The 21073-nt window shown below is 35.8% G+C and overlaps 1 protein-coding gene across 1 annotated transcript; it reads right to left on the bottom strand.

Moving 5' to 3' along the window:
- Positions 1-4039: 4039 nt before the first annotated feature.
- Positions 4040-8918, bottom strand: LOC120248156 (uncharacterized LOC102725191 homolog). The gene is made up of 4 exons (XM_039256393.1): positions 8531-8918; positions 6290-6374; positions 4698-4840; positions 4040-4123 (listed from the first exon to the last, which is right to left on the bottom strand). The coding sequence occupies exons 1-4, from the start codon at positions 8834-8836 to the stop codon at positions 4040-4042; spliced, it is 618 nt and encodes a 205-aa protein (XP_039112324.1). The 5' UTR covers positions 8837-8918.
- Between the last annotated feature and the right edge of the window lie 12155 nt (positions 8919-21073).

Here is a 21073-nt window from a genome sequence, read left to right as displayed (position 1 = left end):
TCTATTCTCACAGGAATTTTTAAAAGGTCTATTTTTCCATATCTCATACTCTCACTCTCTACTCTATCCTCATTAAGTAAATAAGTGATTAAAAGTATAAAGGCATGTTTTTCTTTCTTTAAATAACCATCATTATCCTTGGGGGGGTAAACATCACGGTGTACATATTCTTGTTCCTGTGAGAAAGGAAAGATGGTGATCCTTGCAAAGCCATTCACAAGTTCTCAGAGTTACCATTTATGGAGAATTGAGATGGTGGTTGCTAACAAGAGGAGGAAACTGGCAGGTATGGATGGCTTCTTGCTGAGCTTCAGAAAAAGCAGAGACCACTGTGGTGTCCTTCAGAACAAGGCAGTAAGGGAGTTCTTGGTGGAGGGGTGGTTTCATCTATATCCCCAGGAGATTTCAGAAGGTATGCATTTCTTCATAGAGAAGGGTGCCTACTTCCTACCTAGAGATTAAAAGAAGGGTGGCTCACAGTGTCAGGGAAATGAGAAAGGTAAATATGGGGCCATCTACATGCTCACCATTTGGTGGATTGTACACAGTGTTCCATGAACACAGAAGACTCATGAGCAAACTAGGCTTCAGCAATCTTATGGGAAGCCCTACCAAGAAGGCTGGCTGGACAGGAGTTGGGTCTACCTGTAAGAAGCAGCGGGATGGAATGCTGAGAATGAGATGCTGAAGGTTAGTCCTCATCAAAGGAACATGCAGAATGATGGGACTTTGTCCCAGTGCAGGACAAAGATGTATGTCCAAAATGGGCTCCACCAGCAAGTAACTGTTTGGACACCTGCCATACAGGCAATATCAGTGTCTGATGACAGCAGTCTCTCCTACCTGAGGCTTTTTCCCTGTTCCTTCCTTTGCCCTTCCCATTTCTCCCTTGGGCAGCAACACTTTGCAGATAAAAGGCAGACCAAAAAGCAATGGAATGTGACTGGTAGAAGAGGTAGAAAGAGAAAAAAGGAGATGATGTTCCTTTGTCACTGTAGAGCCCTGAGGCACAGGGCAGGCTTTTGTTGAGAACAAACTAGTTTTGAGATTAAAGTTTTAATTTAGAACAGATGAGGCCTTATATTTATATGTGAGATTTAAGGTAATTACAAGAAAACTTCCTGTTGTTAACTTTTTATTAAAGTTTTACATATATACAGCATAATGTTTGCATATTAAATGTATATTTCTATGAAATATCACAAATGCAATGCATCTACATTACCACCACCTGGATCAGGAATTGTTACACTTCCAGGACCCAGAAACTCTTCATTGTACTCCTTCCCTTTGAGTCAAAGGAAATCAACTTCCTGATTTCTTACACATAGGCAAGTGTTTCTTTTCTATAGAATGGAATAAAATATATTTTATTATATTTTATATACATATGTTTTATATATATAGAATTTAATGCATCTGGTACTTTTTTTTTACTCATTAGTATGTTTGTAAAACTCACCTATGTAGTTGCAAATAGCAACACTTTGATCACTTTCTTTGCTGTATGGTAATCCATTGTGTAAATATACCATACTTTATCCCTTCGACTATTTATTGGCATTAGGTTTGTTTCTAGGTTGAAGATTATAACAAAATAACTTTGCTATGAATATTCCTGTACATGTAAAAGTGCATGTATATGTCTTAGATAAATACACTATAGAATGAAATGTCATGTCCTACGTTGTAAACACACATTCAACTTTAGGATACATTACCAAGTAGTTTTCCAAAGTACTAGTCTCAATTTAAACTGCCTCAAGCAGTATAGGGGAATTCTAGTTGCCTCATACCTTTACCAATGCTTCATTTTTTCTATCTTTTTCATTTTAGTTATTCTGGTAGGTGTACAATAGTATTCATTCCATTGTGTTTCTAACTGCGTTTCCCTCATGACATACGAAGATGAGCACATTTTCATAAGTTTGGTCACTTAGATATCCTCTTCTGTGAGTTGCTTGTCTATTTCAGATTAATTTTCATGAGTGCTAGAGCTGCCTTTCACTCCCTATTTGTGTCTTTTAATCAATGGAAGATTGGAGTTTTAATGCTTAAGTAGGGCATTTATATAAATTTTTTCTATATGGATAACTTACCCCCCCCCTTTTTTTGGTCCTGTTTAAGATATCACTTATTTTCCCAAACTTATTTTAGAAGCATTATTTTTTCCCTTTCACATTAGGATTTATAATCCACATGAATTGGTTTCTTTATGCATGGTATAAGGAGGAATCATATATACATTTTTAAATGTTTATTTATTTATTTTGAGAGTGAGAGAGCGAGAAGGGAAGGAACAGAGAGAATCCCAAGCAGGCTCCATACTATTACCACAGAGGCTGAAGTGGGACTCAGTTACACAAACTGTGAGATCATGATCTGAGCTGAAATTGAGTCAGACACTTAACCAACTGGGCTACCCAGGCACCGTAGGAATTATATATTCCTTTTATTCAAGTCTGAGTTTTTTCATGGCTTTATGTGAACTGGAATTACAGAAAAGACATTATTGGTACAAATAAAATGATTGAAAAGCTATGGGATCTGCCAAAGATGTTCTCAAGCTGAAGAGATAAAGATCCACAGAGCACATTTGAAAGTCATGTTTGAGAAAAATAAGGCCATTTATCTGAACCATAAGTATATCAAATAGTTTTTAAAGGAAAAAATAAATGGGACTATGATTTCAGATTTTTTTTTCATTTTAAGAAACTTGTGGAATATTGAGGTAGATTTGTTCTTAAAGTTAAGAGAAGATGCTTCTAGTGGCAGCTAGGAAGGCTGAACTCTGGTGGAGAATGAAGGCATTTAGTTTAAAATGCTGCCATTAGCAGGAGTCTATTATTTTCTGGAACTAATTTAAGTAACTTAGTGATGGACTGCCCTGTCATTTCCTTCGTAAGTGGAGACTGTATTTGACTGTAAGACAGCAGTTAGAATGAAGCCCCTAATTAGTAAGCTCAAGTACAAAATCATCTATAGAGAATCTCCTGCTATTGCTTTGGTGGTCTACACTCTCATACACAGCAGGATCTTTGCAATTTGAAACAACCACTTTGTAAACTTTGTAAGAATAAGTCTACATCCTATGTCATTGGTGGAGTGATCTCAAACCTACCACTTGCAAACATAAAATACAGTTTTGTCCATTTGAACACAGTTTTCTGGACACTGATCTCTTTATATATCCATCTGTAATCTGAGAATATAGAGAAGCTATAAGCTGAGTCAGCTATAAGGTGACCACCCTCTTGTTTGCATCCGAGGACAGCATATATTATTCCAGTTTTACAGTGAAGAACTGAGGGAGAGTGTGATTGAGTAATCTGCCCAAGATCACATAGCCAGGCTGGGATACAAATCCAGGCTTTCTGCCTTCTAAGACCATTACACCACTGCCTTAGGGTATCATGATTTAGGTTTCCCCAGAAGCAGGCAGTTAGCTAGGACTCTGGTCTTACCAGAGGTGGTCCCCAAATGAAATGGTAAAATGGTGCCAAGGTAAGCATGTGTGCAAGTGAGATAGGACGGAAGCCAACGAAGTCAAAGTGGCTATGAAAGTACTGGAGTTTAGCCCCCTGGGGGAAAGCTGGGCAGCAGTGTAAAACAATTGCCTCCATTACGATGTGAGGGCTGCTGCGGCTGGGAGATATTAACCCCCAGCACTTCTGACTTGCTGTGGGCAGCTCCTGTGGCAGCCAGAGATTGCCTTGGACAAAAAGATGCAGATGATGGTTATTGGCAGGTTGGCAGAAATGCTCTAGAATAATAGAGCCTGAAGGGATATGGATAATTCCTGGAGTTGTGACAGTCAGTGGTAGTTTCCCAGAATTCCACTGAACCTAGGAGAAATAAGAAATAAGGAACTGCGTTCTTCAGACTCCACTTAAAATGGTTTAAGCATCATGCAAATACTTCATTTATAGTTCTTGTGATAGAGCTTGTGGGATAAAGAACATATTATTGAAAGGATCATTTGAGCAGCAAATCCAAGAAGTTAACGTGAGTATCCAACAACAAAACTAGAAGTTTTTGCCTACCTGTTCTTGCATGTTTGGATAAACTTTTCTTCTACACGATCCATAAATACACTGTATACATCTCGTTGCCTTCTATGTCTCTTAAGGAAGATGGCACAAAGGAAGTTAGCAAAAACAAACATGTACTGACTTTAATTGTTGTTTATCTTTTTAAAATTGCTATTTAAGATCTTAACTTTAAAAGCTTGCTCTGTGTGCTGCATACACATCTTGCTGTTTTTGGACATACGGGGATACAAGGCAGGCTTACTTGTCCAGGGTGGAATTTGAGCCCCGGTAAACATTTGCTTTCTTAACATCTTTCTCTGAGTGTCTGACAAAGTCTTCTTGTCAGGCCTTTTACTTGAGTATAATTCACTCAATGGGCTGCTCCAAATAAGGTGGCAGAAAATTTGGGGAAAATTCTTCACAGTACTCAGGCCTCAATATACCATACCAACTATCTTTTTACCAAGAAAAGAAAATCCAAAATTCTAAAAAATTCACTATTTGTATTTTAAGAAAAAGAAGAGATCTTTCTGCTTTATTCTCAAACATAAGAATATCTTTCACTATATATGCTAACAATAAATTAAAAATTCCTACGTCAAGACAATCATTAATAACAGTGTTGGAGACATTTTCCAAGAGCTATAGAGAAAGAGTCAAGCTCACCGTGTAGGAAGCTGATTTAATGGGCCATGGGTCTTTTGGTAAAATTAGCTTTGGGTCCCAGGTGCATTCATGAGGCTTGTAGGTGATAAATCTTTCCGTATTGTTCTTCTGTTTATCATCTTCCAGCGACTGACACTCATGTACTAGAAATATGGAGACAAATAAGAAACTTAACAGTTACGTAGGTCTTTGTTCATATCTCTCAGAATATAGTTGGAGATCAGAGCCTAGGAAGGAAAAACTGTTGGGCAATTTATAATGCAAATCTAAATAAAGTACTGCTTATCCTGCCCAGCATTTCTATGGAAATTAATGTTCTTCAAACTCTAATTCAAATCCCACCTTTTATTTCCCTGGAAATCTCCTTGTAAACTTCTCAGTAATGCTTTGCGACTTGAATGGCATATTTTGCATTCTAACTTAAATTTTACTTACAAATTTCTTGATATCAGAGTCTAGGTCTTATAAAGTTTCCTTGGCATTTTTTCCTGTAGTGACTTACATATAGTAAGGAAAGTTGGCATGTCCCATTTTAATTACACACATAGACAAGACTTTTATCAATATAATTGATGCGAAAATGTGGACATTATTTATAAATAAATTATCTTAATTTCATAATTGTGAAACTACTTGATTCTAGGGGTGTTTGGGTTAAGCATCTGACTTCGGCTCAGATCATGATTTCATGGTTCGTGAGTTTTACCCCTATGTTGTCAGCTGTGCTGACAGCTCAGAGCCTGGAGCCTGCTTCAGATTCTGTGTGTGTCTCTCTCTCTGACCCTCCCCTGCTCATGCTCTGTCTCTTTCTCTCCTAAAAATAAATAAATATTTTTTAAAATTAAAAAAAATACTTGATTCTCATTTTTAAAAGAAGAAAATAGATTCAACCATTTCCCCGTTACTCAGAGACCACCACCATTAAGATCGGTTTGATTTTTTGCTAACTGATATATAACTATAGTATGTAAATACAGTGTACATGTGTTATCACCCTTGCTCAAATAATAAACACTGGATATATTAACTCTGGATGAGCACTATTCACATGGCACCACAGTAATAAGGTGTGTATTTGTGTGTATTTACCATGTACCAGACAACATCTGCTACACACACATTATACATGACCTGCATGTGTATGATAGATTTAATGCTCACAATAATTCTATGATATAAATTCAGTTATTGCCATTCCCCTTTATAGATGAGTAAGCCAAAAAATAGACAGGTTAGGTAACTTGGGGCAGTGAAGACAAGATTCAAAGCTATGCAGCTTGCTTCTTGGTCTATACCCTGAAGCCCTTACTCTATTGGTTTTCTAAACAGAACACTGTGACTTAAAAACTCAATCTTCAACAATATACTAACAGTTGTATATAACTAACAGTTATATATTTGTGTATATATATATAACAAAGTCAGTGGATTGTTTCCATTAATTAACTGAACATTTAAAAAATTACCATATTATTAAAGGTGATAGGTTAAAAACACCATTTTAGTTACATGGTTTTACAAGATTTACTATTAAGATATAATGCAGAAAGTTTATTTTTTGCCATATTAATAACGTCATGATAAAGGCTTACCTGTACTTAAGTGTCTGGACTTAAATTTTAATCCAAAAGGGTCCCTTTCATAAGTTGTCACAAAGTTTGGTAAATTACATTGATACTGGATATGTAAAGAGAAGATTAAACATACATATTATTTATTACTAACATAATAATTGGAGTGTGATTTTATAAGTATTAATTATTCACTGGTAAAATGCAATTTTGATAATTTGCATATGAACATTTTAAAGAATAATCAAATTCAAGACACTGTATAACCAATTAATCTTTTAGTGGAACATAGTACTTCAAATATCCTTCTGTGAATAAATGAGAAATGACATTTTAAACAGCATAAAATTAAAGGAATCTAATCAAAATTTGCATTTAACCTTAAATGCAAATAGAGTTACATGTTATATTTCTGGAGCTGAGTTTATTTAAATGATGTAACATTTAACAAAGCTAAAATAATTCACTGTGACTGGAATAGAGTAATTACTTGTTATTTTCAACAAACTACACCACAAAGTACTCTTTTAAAGATGGTTTAAAATGAATTAATATGAACTGAAATAGCATCTGTATACTTCCAGAAGCTAAAATTAAATAAAACACCACAAATGTCTCTGTTTGAAAGCTGAATCAATGCAGCACAAAAGGGTGAACTCAAGCAGAATTTAGACAGAGTCTTCTTAGTGAGTGATTCTAGGTTCTGCTCTAGGCAAATAGGAAAATATTAAAAGTCCCAAAGGAAATCCTGATACAAGATTTTCACTCTTCAATCAAAAAAATGTGAATGAAGCACCATTAGGTAAAAAAAAAACCTCTACTGACATCTGGTGGTTGCACAATTTGTATTGCACTGTCTCCAATTCACTTTTTCATAAAAACAAATTAATTCAGCGAAAATTAAAATGTCTCCCATTCTTTAAACTTTATTTATTCAAGTTTTTTTTTTTAATATTTTTATTTATTTCTAGGAGAGAGAGAGAGACAGCGTGAGCAGGGGAGGGTCAGAGAGAGAGAGGGAATCACAGACTGAAACAGGCTCCAGGCTCTGAGCTGGCAGTCAGCACAGAGCCCGATGCGGGGCTCTCAAACCCACGAACCGCGAGATCATGACCTAAGCGAAAGTCGGACGCTTAACCGACTAAGCCACCCAGGCGCCCCTATTTATTCAAGTTTTATAATTGTAACTGTAACTAGTGAAATTTTTGAGTAAACCAATGACATTTGTGTTTTAACTGACTTCCCATCATTTCCAAAAGGTAATATACTTCATTTCCTGCAAATGTAAAGACATAGATGCCTTAAATGAGTAAAGAAGGTTATAGAACCAAGGCTTCTTGAATCTTCTAGCTTTTATCCTAAGAGCTCCTAACAGTTAACATTCATTAAATGCTTCGATATTCCAGACCCTGTTGTAAGCACTTTATGTATAACTGTCTCCTTCATTACTTAAAAGAGCCATATAATATGAAATATTGTTATCCCATGTTATAAATAAATACGAGGCTTAATAACTTGTCCAAAATTATTATAAAGTAAGAGAGTAAGGATAGAGAATCTGATCCCAGAGGCCTTGTTCCTAAATGTTTTTTATATTTTCCACTGGAATAAATTTATTCTTTTCTGTAGCTATTTTTTTTGTTTCTTTTATCAATCCTATTACTTCTCTCATTACTGAACAAGAGTCATATTTATGTGTTAAATTATAGACCTAAGTATAGAATATATTCGTATTCTAAAGGAATTACATTTTTAATCATTTGCATCTCCTTAAATATATGTTCTCCACCACTATATTATAAATCGAATTCTTGTCCACATATTATTTAAATGATTAAACCTGGAAAGCTTCGTGAAAGTAATGTAATGCCCCTTTGTCAATTTTCATTTATTCATCCATTCATTCCATGAGTTGATTTTGTTACTTCTAGATTGTAAACTAGCAATTGAGGTTGTTCTCCAATCACATCTAAGCCCCAACTGTTCTCAAAACTAAGAAAGGCCACCCCAGGTCATTCTTCACAGCAGATAAAACCACATCCCACATCAGAAATATTAACCATGGTCTTACCTCTCTCCTCTGTCATTTGCTGCTGAATCTGAATTATACTGTTTCATGGGAAATCAGGATGCAGACTTACACATACTATATGCACATACCTTTTTGCTCATGTAATAGTAGTCATAATTAAGAAATGAGTAAAAATAATATATATTTCTCCTAATCTGTTTTGTTTTTTCAAATTAAACACTCTTTTGTACCTGTCGAAAGTCATATGGTTTTGGATTGAGGTATACGCCATTTGGATATTTTCCACTCTTCACAAACATTAACTTGACTTCATTTGAATCCAGATGTGGGAATGTAGTTATAAACTCAGGAGATATGGCCTTCTTGGGATGATTCCTTATTTTGGGCAGGTGAAGCATTGTTTCTGGGAAATTACCTTTTTTCCCCCTCCCTTGTTTTTCCTTAATAGTCCTTGATGTTTTTTCTGGAAATCTCAAAGATGTATACAGTTTGTAACTGAAATCAGGAGGCTTTATTTCCCATATGTTGACTTCCATTTCAGATTGTGGTGGGTGCAGGACCTTTTTTTTTCCATTTGGAGTTGAGGTATTGTGTGGGATACTGCAAACTTTTTGTGACATCTCTGCTTCTGTTGTCTTTCTGGAGTGAAGAGGGTTTTCACATGTAGGAATCTGCAACAGACATGCCAATTGGTGAGGTTTACCGTGATAGCAATGGGATATTGAATATTTTTTTCTCCAGGCCAATGAAATTTCTGAAAGATTTGTGAAACAGGAAACAAGCTCAGAAATGATGAGTGCATCAAAAAACAAATACTCCAGTGAAGAAATGGGCAAAAAACATGAATAGACACTTCTCCAAAGAAGACTTCCAGATGGTTAACAGACAAACTAAAAAATACTCAACATCACTCATCATAAGGAAAATACTAATCAAAAACATGAGTACCACCTCACACCTGTCAGAATGGCTAACATTAACAACTCAGGCAACAACAGATGTTGACTGGGATGCGGAGAAAGAGAATCTCTTTGGCACTTCTCTTGGAAATGCACACTGGTGCAGCCATTCCAGAAAACAGTATGGAAGTTCCTCAAAAAATTAAAAATAGAACTACCCTACAACCCAGCAATTGCACTACTAGGTATTTATCCAAGAGATATAAGTGTGCTTTTCAAAGGGGCACATGCAGCCCAATGTTTATAGCAGTGCTATGGACAATAGCCAAAGTATGGAAAGAGCCCAAGTGTCCATCAATGGATGAATGTTTAAATATGTGGTGTACACACACACACACACACACACACGCACACACACACACACCATGGAGTATTACTTGGCAATCAAAAAGAATGAAATCTTGCCATTTGCAACTATGTGGAAAGTATAACGCTAAGCCAAATTAGCCAACCAGAGAAAGACAAATATCATATGACTTCACTCACAGATACAAAACAAATGAACCTAAGGGAAGGGAAGGGAAGCAAAAATAATATAAAACAGAAAGGGGGCAAAACATAAGAGACTCTTAAATATGGAGAACAAACAGAGGGTTGCTGGAGGGGTTGTTGGAAGGGGGATGGTCTAAATGGGTAAGGGGCATTAAGGAATCTACCCCTGAAATCATTGTTGTGCTATATGCTAACTAACTTGGATGCAAATTTAAACATTAATTAATTAATTAGTTAATTAAAAAAGAAATTATGGGTGCATGTTTGTGGAGCAGGGGAGGGAAGGATCATGGCTGCTGCAAACATCTATTCAGCACCCTTGCCCCAGCACTCACTGCGCTAGGTAGGGCTAGGAAGTCAAAGATAATTCACTTAAAATAAATATCCTTAGGTAAATGAGGGGCTATTTGGAAGAAAGACATGAAAACAAAAAATAATAGGGGCACATGTACCCCAATGTTCATAGCAGCACTTTCAACAATAGCCAGATCATGGAAAGAGCCTAAGTGTCCATCAACTGACGAATGGATCAAGAAGATGTGGTTTGTCTATACAATGGAATACTACATGATAATGAGAAACAATGAAATCTGGCCATGTGGAGCAACGTGGATGGAACTGGAGGGTGTTATGCTGAGCGAAATAAGTCAGGCAGAGAAGGACAGATACCATATGTTTTCACTTGTAAGTGGATCAGGAGAAACTTAACAGAGGACCATGGGGGAGGAGAAGGGAAAAAATAGTTGAGGAGAAGGGAAAAAATAGTTGGGGAGAAGGAGGGAGGCAAACCATGAGAGACTCTTGAATACTGAGAAGAAACTGAGGGCTGATGGGAGTGGGGGAGAGGGGAAGGGGGCTGATGGACATGGAGGAGGGCACTTGTTGGGAAGAGCACTGGGTGTTATATGAAAACCAACTTGACAATAAACTATGAAAGGAAAAAAATAACAAAAAATAAACCTATTTTTTAAACCTATTTATATAATCAATATTACAAAAGTGCTGTGAGAAGCAAGGAGAATGATCAGCTAACTCTATCAGGAAAACAGAAGTGACGTCACAAGAAGTCATTTGGACTAATCTTGAAGGATAAGTAAAAATATTCCGGGTTGTAAACAAAGTAAACAACATTCCATCAAGGCACAGAAGGTATGTAAAAATTGTTACAAGCTATTTCTAGGATACCTATGGTCACCTAAACCACCACAGGTGCATTGTAGTAATTGTTATTGGAATTTGTGGATAGAAATGGTGGATTTCCTTTTGGATGACCAGGGCAATGAGAGTATTGGCGCACTTCTAGGATTTAATGTGTTTGTCAATATGTTACTGGAAAATGCCAATGAATTTGAACTCTTCTTGGAAAGAGGGATACTTACCAATTAAATTATGTTTGGCTAGGTGGAAATAATATAACAATACTGGTTCTTGAGAATAAGAATATGAGGTAGTATGAATTTCCTTCCCTTGTACAATTCAGTATTGTTTGAAAATAACATTAAATAGAGGATCTTTAGAATTCTAAATATTAGTATGCAGTAAGCTAAAGTCGTAAATGAAGAGAAACTAACATTGGAAATACATTGAAAATGTCAATTTCTACAAAACAATAATAAATATTTTGTAAAATAAAATGATTATGAGTTGTTTTTCAAATTGTAATATATATATTTTTTTCAAAATTATTAGCACATTGAGAGAAAAACAAAAAGCACAGTGTGACAGGAATTTAGCCTACGTATGTGAGGAGACAGTGGAAAATAGCATGGTACATAAAACTAGAACAATCATGTGGGGAGCCATTTGGGTAGCTCAGATGGTTAAGGGTCCGACTTTTGATTTCAGCTCAACTCACGATCTCACATTTTCATGGGTTCCAGCCTCATATTAGGCTCTGCACTAGCAGTGCAGGTCTCTTCCAAATTCTTTCTCTCCCCCCTCTCTGTGCTGTTTCCCTGCTCTCTCTTTCCCTCTCTCTCCCTCAAAATAAATATGTAAAAACATTGAAAAAATTTTAAACAAAAATAATTTGGGGTTATATTAGCAAAGGTCTTTCATGTCACACCAAGAAATTTAAATGCATCAATGATAATGGAAAATTACTTAACCACGGTGAGAAATATAAAAGGAGGAGCAGTACATGGAAAAAGATCATCATAGTAAATAGATTTAAATTTAAAATATATGCATTATATAACTGTATTTATAAACCTGTGGCTAAGTCGGCTTACCTGCAATACTGCTATATAACAAACTATCCTAAACTCAGTGATTTAAAATAAAAAAAATATCTTATTTTTGTCAGAGGATATGGGAAGAGAGAATTGAGATTGACTTCTACACGTACAAGATTTTTTTGGGGGGAAGATGGACATGTTCTGGAATTAGATAGTCATGATGGTTTTACAAAGTTGTGAATATACTAAAAACCACTAAATTGTACACTTCAGAATTGTAAGCAGTGAAATTATGTGAATTTTATCCCAATTAGGAAAAGACAAATTTACTATTAAACCAAGTTGAATAAATCTTAATATACACAAAAGAAACTTTTTCCCAAAAAATGAAAAGAAGAAGACCATAGATATAACATAAAGGAGTCTATTTAAATCTTGGGGGGGAAAACCCAAAAAAATGAAAACAAAAAAAGTCAAAGAGAATGGGAAATATGCACAAAAAAAGACACAATCAGCATAGTGAAAAGCAACCTACCTACATAATGGGAGAAAATATTTGCAAACCATTTATCTGGTAAGGGATTAAATCCAAAATATATAAAGAACTCCTAAACTTTTCAATAGCAACAAAAACAAATAATCTGATTAAAAATTGAGCTAAATACTTGAAGAAACATTTCTCCAAAGAAGTTATGCAAATGGTAAACAGGACCATGAAAAGATGCACAATATCACTAATCATCAGGGAAGTTCAAGTCAAACCACAGGATAACATTTCACACATGTTAGTATGTCTTAACAATTTTAAAATTGCATTAAGTGTTTGTGTTGTTATGGAGACATTGGAACACTTCTACACTATTGGTGAGAATGCAAAATGGTGTGGTCACTATAGAGAACAGTGTGAAGGCTCCTCAAAAAAATTAAAAATAGAAATAACAACGATCCAGTAATGACACTTCTGGCTGTCTGCCTAAAAAAATTAAAATCAAGATCTCAAAGATCTGTACCCTCATGTTTATTGGGGGATTACTCACAATAGTTAAGACATGGAAACAGTCTAAATGCCCACTGGTGGATGAATGAATATCTTTATCCATGTGGTTCATACACAAAATGGAATATTTTTCAGCTTTACAAAGATGGAAATTCTTCCATATGCACCATGTGGATGAACTTGGAGGACATTATGCTATGTGAAATATGCCAGTCACAGAAGGACAAATATTGTGTGATTGCATTTACATGAGAAACCTAAGAGTCAAACTCAGAAACAGAAAGTAGTGTGATGACTGCCAGCATGGGGGGGGAGGGGGGAGGGCGGGGGAGAAGGGGAAATGGAGAAATTTTGTTCAACAGGTATAAAATTTCAATTAAATAAGATAAGTAAGTTCTGGAGACCGAGTGCACTGCATTGTGCTTAGAGTAACAACACTGTATTGTTCATTTAAAAAATTGTTGGGGCACCTGGGTGGCCCAGTCACTTAAGCATCTGACTCTTGATTTTGGTTCAGGTCATGATCTCACAGTTCATGAGTTTGAGTCCTGCATTGGGCTCTGTGCTGACGGTGCAAAACCTGCTTGGGATTCTCTCTCTCCCTCTCTCTGCCCATCCCCTACTCACTTGCACTCTTCCTCTCTCTCAAAATAAATAAATACACTTAAAAAATAAAAATAAAAAATTCTTAAGATGGTGGATCTCATTTTAAGTGCTCTTACTACAATACAAAAAAATTAACTGAACAGAAACAAAAAAAAGAGAGAGAGAATGTTCATTATCTGACTAAAAAATGTTACAAGTTCCCCTAAACACTCAAAAATATGTTTTCTTCTGTTGCTAAATAATAAAGTGAAACTAAAGCAAATTTGATTAATAGGGAGCCTCTTACATTCTCTGTAAATTTATTGTGAAATATATTAAACTTAAATAATCAAAATACTGCATTAATTAACCAAATATGTGGAAACAAGGATGTAGGGATATTAGTCTCTGAACAATGCCTAAAATATAAAGGGTAGTAAAATTAAAGAATACTTTAATATCATGTTTTTGTGTTATATTGTAAACAATAGGAATGTCTGCATAGAATTTTAAAGGATTTGTAAATAAAATATGTTTAAAAAGAGGTGGAGGTAAGTTTGAAGGTTGACTGTCTTTTCAAAGATCTTTTGGAGAGAAGAGTACTCAGCCCCACATTTGATATTTTTATTTCTGTTATCATAACTCTCTATGCTTAGGAGATTGATATGCATGATTTCTCATAAGCTGGGGCTCTTTAACATAAAAAACATATAATTAATTCTCCTTATTCAGATTCTATTTTCATCAAATCACCCTTAGATTGTAGTTTGACTTCACATGTACAGTAATCTACTGGAATATAATGAGCCAGAAAGAGAATATGAGTTAGTTTGGTTTATTTTTCATGTAGTTCAATAAGCTTATATGTTTGATATTTATGTTTGACTCTTCTGAACTCACCAGAAGTTGATGAAAATCAAGTCCTTGCCAGTCAGTGGTTAATTTATTCTAGGTGCACGGCTTTATATATATATATATGGCTTTATATATATATATAACTCTTGCCCCCCTAATGACCCTACACATTTCTATAGCATATATATTTTATATATTATATATTTTATATATATATATGCTCAAATATATATGTATGTGGTTCATACACAAAATGGAATATTTTTCAGCTTTACAAAGATGGAAATTCTTCCATATGCACCATGTGGATGAACTTGGAGGACATTATGCTATGTGAAATATGCCAGTCACAGAAGGACAAATATTGTGTGATTGCATTTACATGAGAAACCTAAGAGTCAAACTCAGAAACAGAAAGTAGTGTGATGACTGCCAGCATGGGGGGGGAGGGGGGAGGGCGGGGGAGAAGGGGAAATGGAGAAATTTTGTTCAACAGGTATAAAATTTCAATTAAATAAGATAAGTAAGTTCTGGAGACCGAGTGCACTGCATTGTGCTTAGAGTATATATATATATACTGAGCACTTAGGAGCATCTGAGGAGCACTTAAGCCTCAGCCTTGGCCAAAATTGTGCATGTAGCTAATCTCCTGCAGGGCTCAGAATTCTGGCTGCATAAGAATTCTGATTCATAGTCAGGGTTTTGTCACCTGTTGCAATGAAAAGACCCTGAAGTTGAGGATGTCAGTGAGTGAGATATGGAAGTTATCTCACCAAGACATACAGCTGGAAAGAAATTGATTCCAGGACAGTCGTAAAATGGAAGAATAAAAATAGGTCAAAACCCTGGAAGTGTAACTGATAAAGAAAAAAAAACAGCAAATACTAGGGCAGTAAGAAAGCTAGACAGCCGTCAAACCAAGAGGCTGTGGTTGGGGAGTGCAGCGCTGATCCAGATCTCTTTGTGAGTAGGTAGCTGGGAGTAGACACACCCATCAGTCACCTTGTTGCTGCGGTTGTGAGCCTCTGTCTCTACATGTTTCGGGACTTCCTGACTACCAGAAATTGTTACTCTGTCATATTTTATTTTATTTTTTTAATAATTTTTAAAATGTTTATTTTTTTTTGAGACAGAGACAGAGCATGAGCAGGCGAAAGGCAGAGAGAAAGGGAGACGCAGAATCCGAAGCAGGCTCCAGGGTCTGAGCTGTCAGTACAGAGCCCGATGCGGGGCTAGAACCCACAAATCGCGATATCATGACCTGAGTCGGAGTTGGAAGCTTAACCGACTGAGCCACCCAAGCGCCCCTACTCTGTCATATTTTAAATGGATTAAATTCTCTCCAGTTTTATACGTCATTTTGTCTTGTATTTATGAATTTAGTATTAAATACTATTCATTTGATTAACTGTACATAACATTAGGCTTTTATAGTACACGATTCATGTATTAGCATGTATCATGTAGCCCCTAGGTATGCCAGAAGTAGGAAATCATCTGAGGACCTATCTGAGTGATTGAAACCTGTGATGGTGATATCACAGCATCACACTTACTTTAAATGGGAAAAAAATACAATATAGAGAAATATAAAGTTATGAGATGTGTGGCTAAGAAATTAAGAAAAAATAAACTGGCAATATTCTTATTCAGTCAGATGTGTAGTGGTAAATGTTAATATTATAGAAGGTATTTTTTGGCCAAGATGTCTCACTGAAAATAAAAGAATAGCTTAGCTGCATTTAGTAAGCACAGTTACTGTTCATCTAAGAAATTATTCTTATCTATGAAGGACCAGCTTAAATGTCATTTCCAATAAAAGTGTTCCCAGATCCCCCTATAGGATTCACCTCTCCTTCTGAAGAGCAATGGAGCTTGAAACTACATTTGTCCTTGTTACTTATATTAAAACTAATTACCTATAAAGTCTGTCTGCAGAGGCAATCTGGGTGGCTCAGCCAGTTGTGTCTGACTCCTGATCTCAGCTCAAGTCATGGTCTGATGGTTCCATTAATGGGGTGGAGCCCTGCTGTCAGTGCAAAGTCTGCTTAGGATTCTCTCTCTTCCTCTTTTTCTGTCCCTCTCCCACTCATGCTCTTTCTCTCTCTCTCTCAAAATAAATAAATAGATAAACCTAAGAAAACCCAAAAAACAAAATCTGACTCAAAATTAAACTATAAAATTGTTGAGACAAGAATTTCTAGTTTTATAAATCCTACATAAGATTCAGCATATGTTAAGTTGAGCCATGTGAAATTGCTCTTATTCAACCATTTTTCATTCTTACAAAAATACAAATTTTGTGTGGTCCAATAGTAAGAAGAATAATAAGTGTTCTGTGTTTGCCAAAATCTGAAAATTACAGGTCCCTTTTTGAGAACTGTATCTAAAACCTCCAACATCTAATCAAAACTTTTTTCTAAATAATGGAAAACTTAATAGTAGTGGCAATATAAAAAAATAAATTTTCATTTAAATTTATTCCTCAAGGGGCGCCTGGGTGGCTCAGTCGGTCAAGTGTCCGACTTCATCTCAGGTCATGATCTCACGGTTCGTGAGTTTGAGCCCCTCATTGGGCCCTGTGCTGACAGCCAGCTCAGAGCCTGGAGCCTGCTTCAGATTCTGTGTCTCCCTCTCTCTCTGACCCTTCCCTACTCATGCTCTCTCTACCTCTTCTCTCAAAAAGTAAATAAAAAAACATTTATTCCTCAAATATTTTCAACTGAGGAGTCACAAAATATTTTTACCTGTTTTCAATGACCTATTAATTAAAAAGAAATACATTTCTTTGGTTAGCAAATGTATGGAAATGTAATCTTCTTTTGCTTACATATCTGACTTTAATTTTGTAATATTAAGTATTTGAGGTAATAGATATATAAATAGAGTGATCTAGATATATACCTGATACATAAATGCTGCCAACATAGGAAAAAGCATTATAAGGGGCGCCTGGGTGGCTTAGTCGGTTAAGCGTCCGACTTTTGCTTAGGTCATGATCTCGCGGTTTGTGGGTTCGAGCCCCGCGTGGGCTCTGTGCTGACTGCCAGCTCGGAGCCTGGAGCCTGTTTCAGTCTGTGACTCCCTCTTTCTCTGACCCTCCCCTGCTCACGCTGTTTCTCTCTCTCTCCTAGAAATAAATAAAAACATTAAAAAAAGAAAAGAAAAGAAAAAGCATTATAAGATAGTGTGCTATTATTTTTTTTTAAGTTTTATTGATTTCTGAGAGAGAGAGAGACAGCATGAGCAGGGAAGGGTCAGAGAGAGAGGGAGTCACAGAATCTGAAACAGGCTCCATGCTCTCTGAGCTGGCTGTCAGCACAGAGCCCGATGTGGGGCTCGAACCTACGAACCTCGAGATCATGACCCGAGCCAAAGTCGGACGCTTAACCGACTGAGCCATCCAGGCGCCCCAATAGTGTGCTATTATTAAGAGCACAGTGAACCACAAATTTGTGCATATTTATAAGATCATAAAGAAATTCAGCACTCTCTTCCAGCTTGGCTTTCTCTTTCTTAATATATTTTTCATAATTTCTCTTCTACAATACTATATATAAATAAATTGTTTCTTTCATAAATAAACTCATTTATCTAACATAAAATACATAGAATTCAAAGAGCTGGTCAAATTGACAAACTAGAGGAATTCAAATTAAAACAAAAGCAGGAAAATTTATTAGAAAATCAATAACTTCACTTACCATTTGAAACTGAGCGCTTTTTGTAAAAATTTCTAGGGCAGTATGTCTCAGCAAATCTTTTCTGCAAAGCCAAGCAAGACTAAACAAACACAAAGTTTATAAGGAAAACATTTAGCCTTTGCTTTACAAAAGAACTAGAAATATGTTTAAGTTTTAGCCATTTGGGTTGCTAAGAAACTGAATTAAGTTCTTAAAGGATTCCAGTCAGAGTAGGAAAAAAAGTGAAAGCAGGACCTCTAATTGTTGTCTAAAACGTAGCAACAAGGCAGTAACTCCCTTGTTCTTTTTTGAAAGGTTGGAAAATCAACATATTTGGAAGCCAAATACTTAGTAAATATTGAGAGAAGAGAGAGAGAGACAAATTAATTGCACTCCAGTACCGTTTACTAAGTAGTAAGTCTTTACAATTCACCCTTTGTTATTTGTTTAGTAATCTGCTTTATAAGTCAACGTGAGTTTGAGACTTGATATAAACATGATTTGAGAAGTTGTTTCAACTCTCTTATTAGCTTGGACTTAAGAAGGTTTGAGTAAATTTCTTCAGTGTTCATTTATAAGGCAAACGGAGATTATAAATTCTTCTTTCTAACCCATGACTTAATCTACTGGTTTCTGTGAAATAATCTATGGAGAGAGCTCTCTGTTTTTAATAATCAAATCCTGCCGGAGGCGGAGCCGGCTCCTGCAGGTCCAGGGGTCCCTGAAGGATGGACTGTGTCGGCAAGAGAGAGAGTGAGAGAGCCCCGGAGATTCTTTCTGATCACCCAGCAGGCATCTCTGTCCTGTCGGTTTTTGTATCTTTATTTAAAGGTTCAGCAACAAGATGAAGTCACAGAAAGGAATTTCTTACAATGGGAGGCCTTTTGTGATATCAATTGCAGATTTATTCCAACCAAGGAAATAACAGAATGTTCTTAGTGAAAAATAGGATAGCATATAGGTCAAATTGTATATAGATAAATTAGGAGTATTTTGTCTGGCTCTCAAGAGGATGAAATGTTTCTGAATTGGTTTGTTTGTGGAGACTAGCATGGGGACCCTGAATGGTTCAGTCTTTTGCCCCTGGGTTATGTTTTAGCTTCTTTTATCTATCCTCATCCCAGCTGCCAGTGTAAGAGAAGGTGTTTGTGGAAAGTAGGCCTTGAGGAAGGGACTGTTATGTTTCACCAATTAGCAAAGATATATGTGGTAACTATGTTTTGCTCTTAACCCCAAAATAGGCCCTTGGTCTCAGGTCCAGGCTCAATTGTAATTCTTGTGTTCTTAACCCCCTAAGTCTCGGATCTGCAAGGCCCACAGGAATAGCCTTTTGACAATCGCCCACAGAGTTTTCATCTAAAATCTCTTTTGTAAAGGCAGGAATATGCTTTTCCTTATGAGGTATCTGTATTCAGAATATGGGTCTGATATGGAATATTGTGAGGTTTGGTCAATACCAGTAGGCTTATATCCAACATGAGCCAATAGTAGCAGAAGGAGATACCAGTTTTCAGTTCTCATGGGAGAAGCTGCAAACATTGTCACTTCTTGTTGTGACTGCCATCCAGAGAGGCTGGTGGGGCTCCCGGCAAAATCCTATGCTCAATGGTAATATATGTCCTGGGAAAATTTGAAAAAAAGTTGTTAGAAAAAAATTTCAAACATGAATAGAAATAAACAAGTCAGCTTTAAAAAGTTTCAGTTTATAACCTGTTTCACATATAGCTCCAATGTATCTCCCCCCATTCTGTGTATTAATCTGATGTACTTCATCATTTAATAGTGATTATCTTGTAATGTTTACTCTAAAAGATAAAAAATTATTTTACTTTTAAAGCATAAGCCCAGAACCACTACGACATCCAAAAATATGAACAACAATTTATTGATATTGAGTATCTAAGCAAAATTCAAGTTTCCAATTATCTTAGAATTTTGGTTTTGCTTTTTTAAAATTTATTTGGTTGATTTGAACTAGATATATACTCTCATTTAGTTTGAAATTTCCTATGATTTGAGTGTTCACTTTTTCCTTCATATTTTTCTAATGGGGTGTTAAATTTCCTGACCAGAGATCCCGAATGGCTGGAGTCTTTTGACTCTATAAACCATTATTTCATTTTAAAGTGAAAGTTTGCCACTAGATGGCAATGTGTTACTTATAATTTTATCCCCATTTATAACCTGAACCACAGAGATAAATTTGCCAATATTGTTTTTCCCTGTGTTCATTTTCATTGTTTTTATTCATGTAAATGATAGTAGAATTGAACAAACTCAATTTTCTACAATTTTTGAAATAAAATTAACCTACATTTATGCTATCTAATTTTCTTTTTCTTGCATAGACATGCATGATTATTTCTCAAAAATATATGTTTAAGTGACTATTTGTATTTAGTTTACTAATATTAGTCGTTTGAGTTGCCAAAATATGTATAATTCCCCCAGAATTCAAGAAAATAATAATTGGCCAGACGATTTACAGCCTATAAGAATACATCACATACTCTACATAGAAAACCCGACAGACTCCACCAGAGCTGATCCATGAATTCAGTAAAGTTGCAAGATACAAAATTAATGTACAGAAATCAGTTGCATTTTTATATACACCAACAATGAAGCAACAGAAAGAGAAATCAAGAAACTGATCCCATTCACAATTGCATAAAAAACCATAAAATACCTAGGAATAAACCTAACCAGAGATATAACAGATCTGTATGATGAAAACTATAGAAACCTTATGAAGGAAATTGAAGACACAAAGAAAGGGAAAAACATTCCATGCTCATGAATTGGAAGAATAAATATAGTTAAAATGTCATTACTACCCAAAGCAATCTACACATTCAATGCAATCCCAGTCAAAACTGCATCAGCATTCTTCTCAAAACTAGAACATACTATCCTAAAATTTGTATGGAACCACAAAAGACCCCGAATAGTCAAAGTAATATTGAAGAAGAAAAACCAAAACGGGAGGCACCACCATCCCAGACTTTAGCCTCTACTACAAAGT

Source organism: Hyaena hyaena, unplaced genomic scaffold (genome assembly GCF_003009895.1).
Source record: "Hyaena hyaena isolate Hyena2069 unplaced genomic scaffold, ASM300989v1 scaffold_569, whole genome shotgun sequence".
Classification (NCBI taxonomy): domain Eukaryota; kingdom Metazoa; phylum Chordata; class Mammalia; order Carnivora; family Hyaenidae; genus Hyaena; species Hyaena hyaena.
Note: the sequence above shows the minus strand (reverse complement) of the source record. Positions and strands in the feature narration are given on the sequence as shown.

Excerpts from the sequence above, each read along its gene's own strand:
- LOC120248156 (XM_039256393.1), bottom strand. The coding sequence starts at position 8,836 with ATGGAAGTCAACATATGGGAAATAAAGCCTCCTGATTTCAGTTACAAA. Across the intron at positions 4,841-6,289 it reads GTCCAGACACTTAAGTACAG|TACATGAGTGTCAGTCGCTG; the intron begins GTAAGCCTTTAT and ends CCATATTTCTAG. Across the intron at positions 4,124-4,697 it reads TTAAATCAGCTTCCTACACG|AGACATAGAAGGCAACGAGA; the intron begins GTGAGCTTGACT and ends ATCTTCCTTAAG.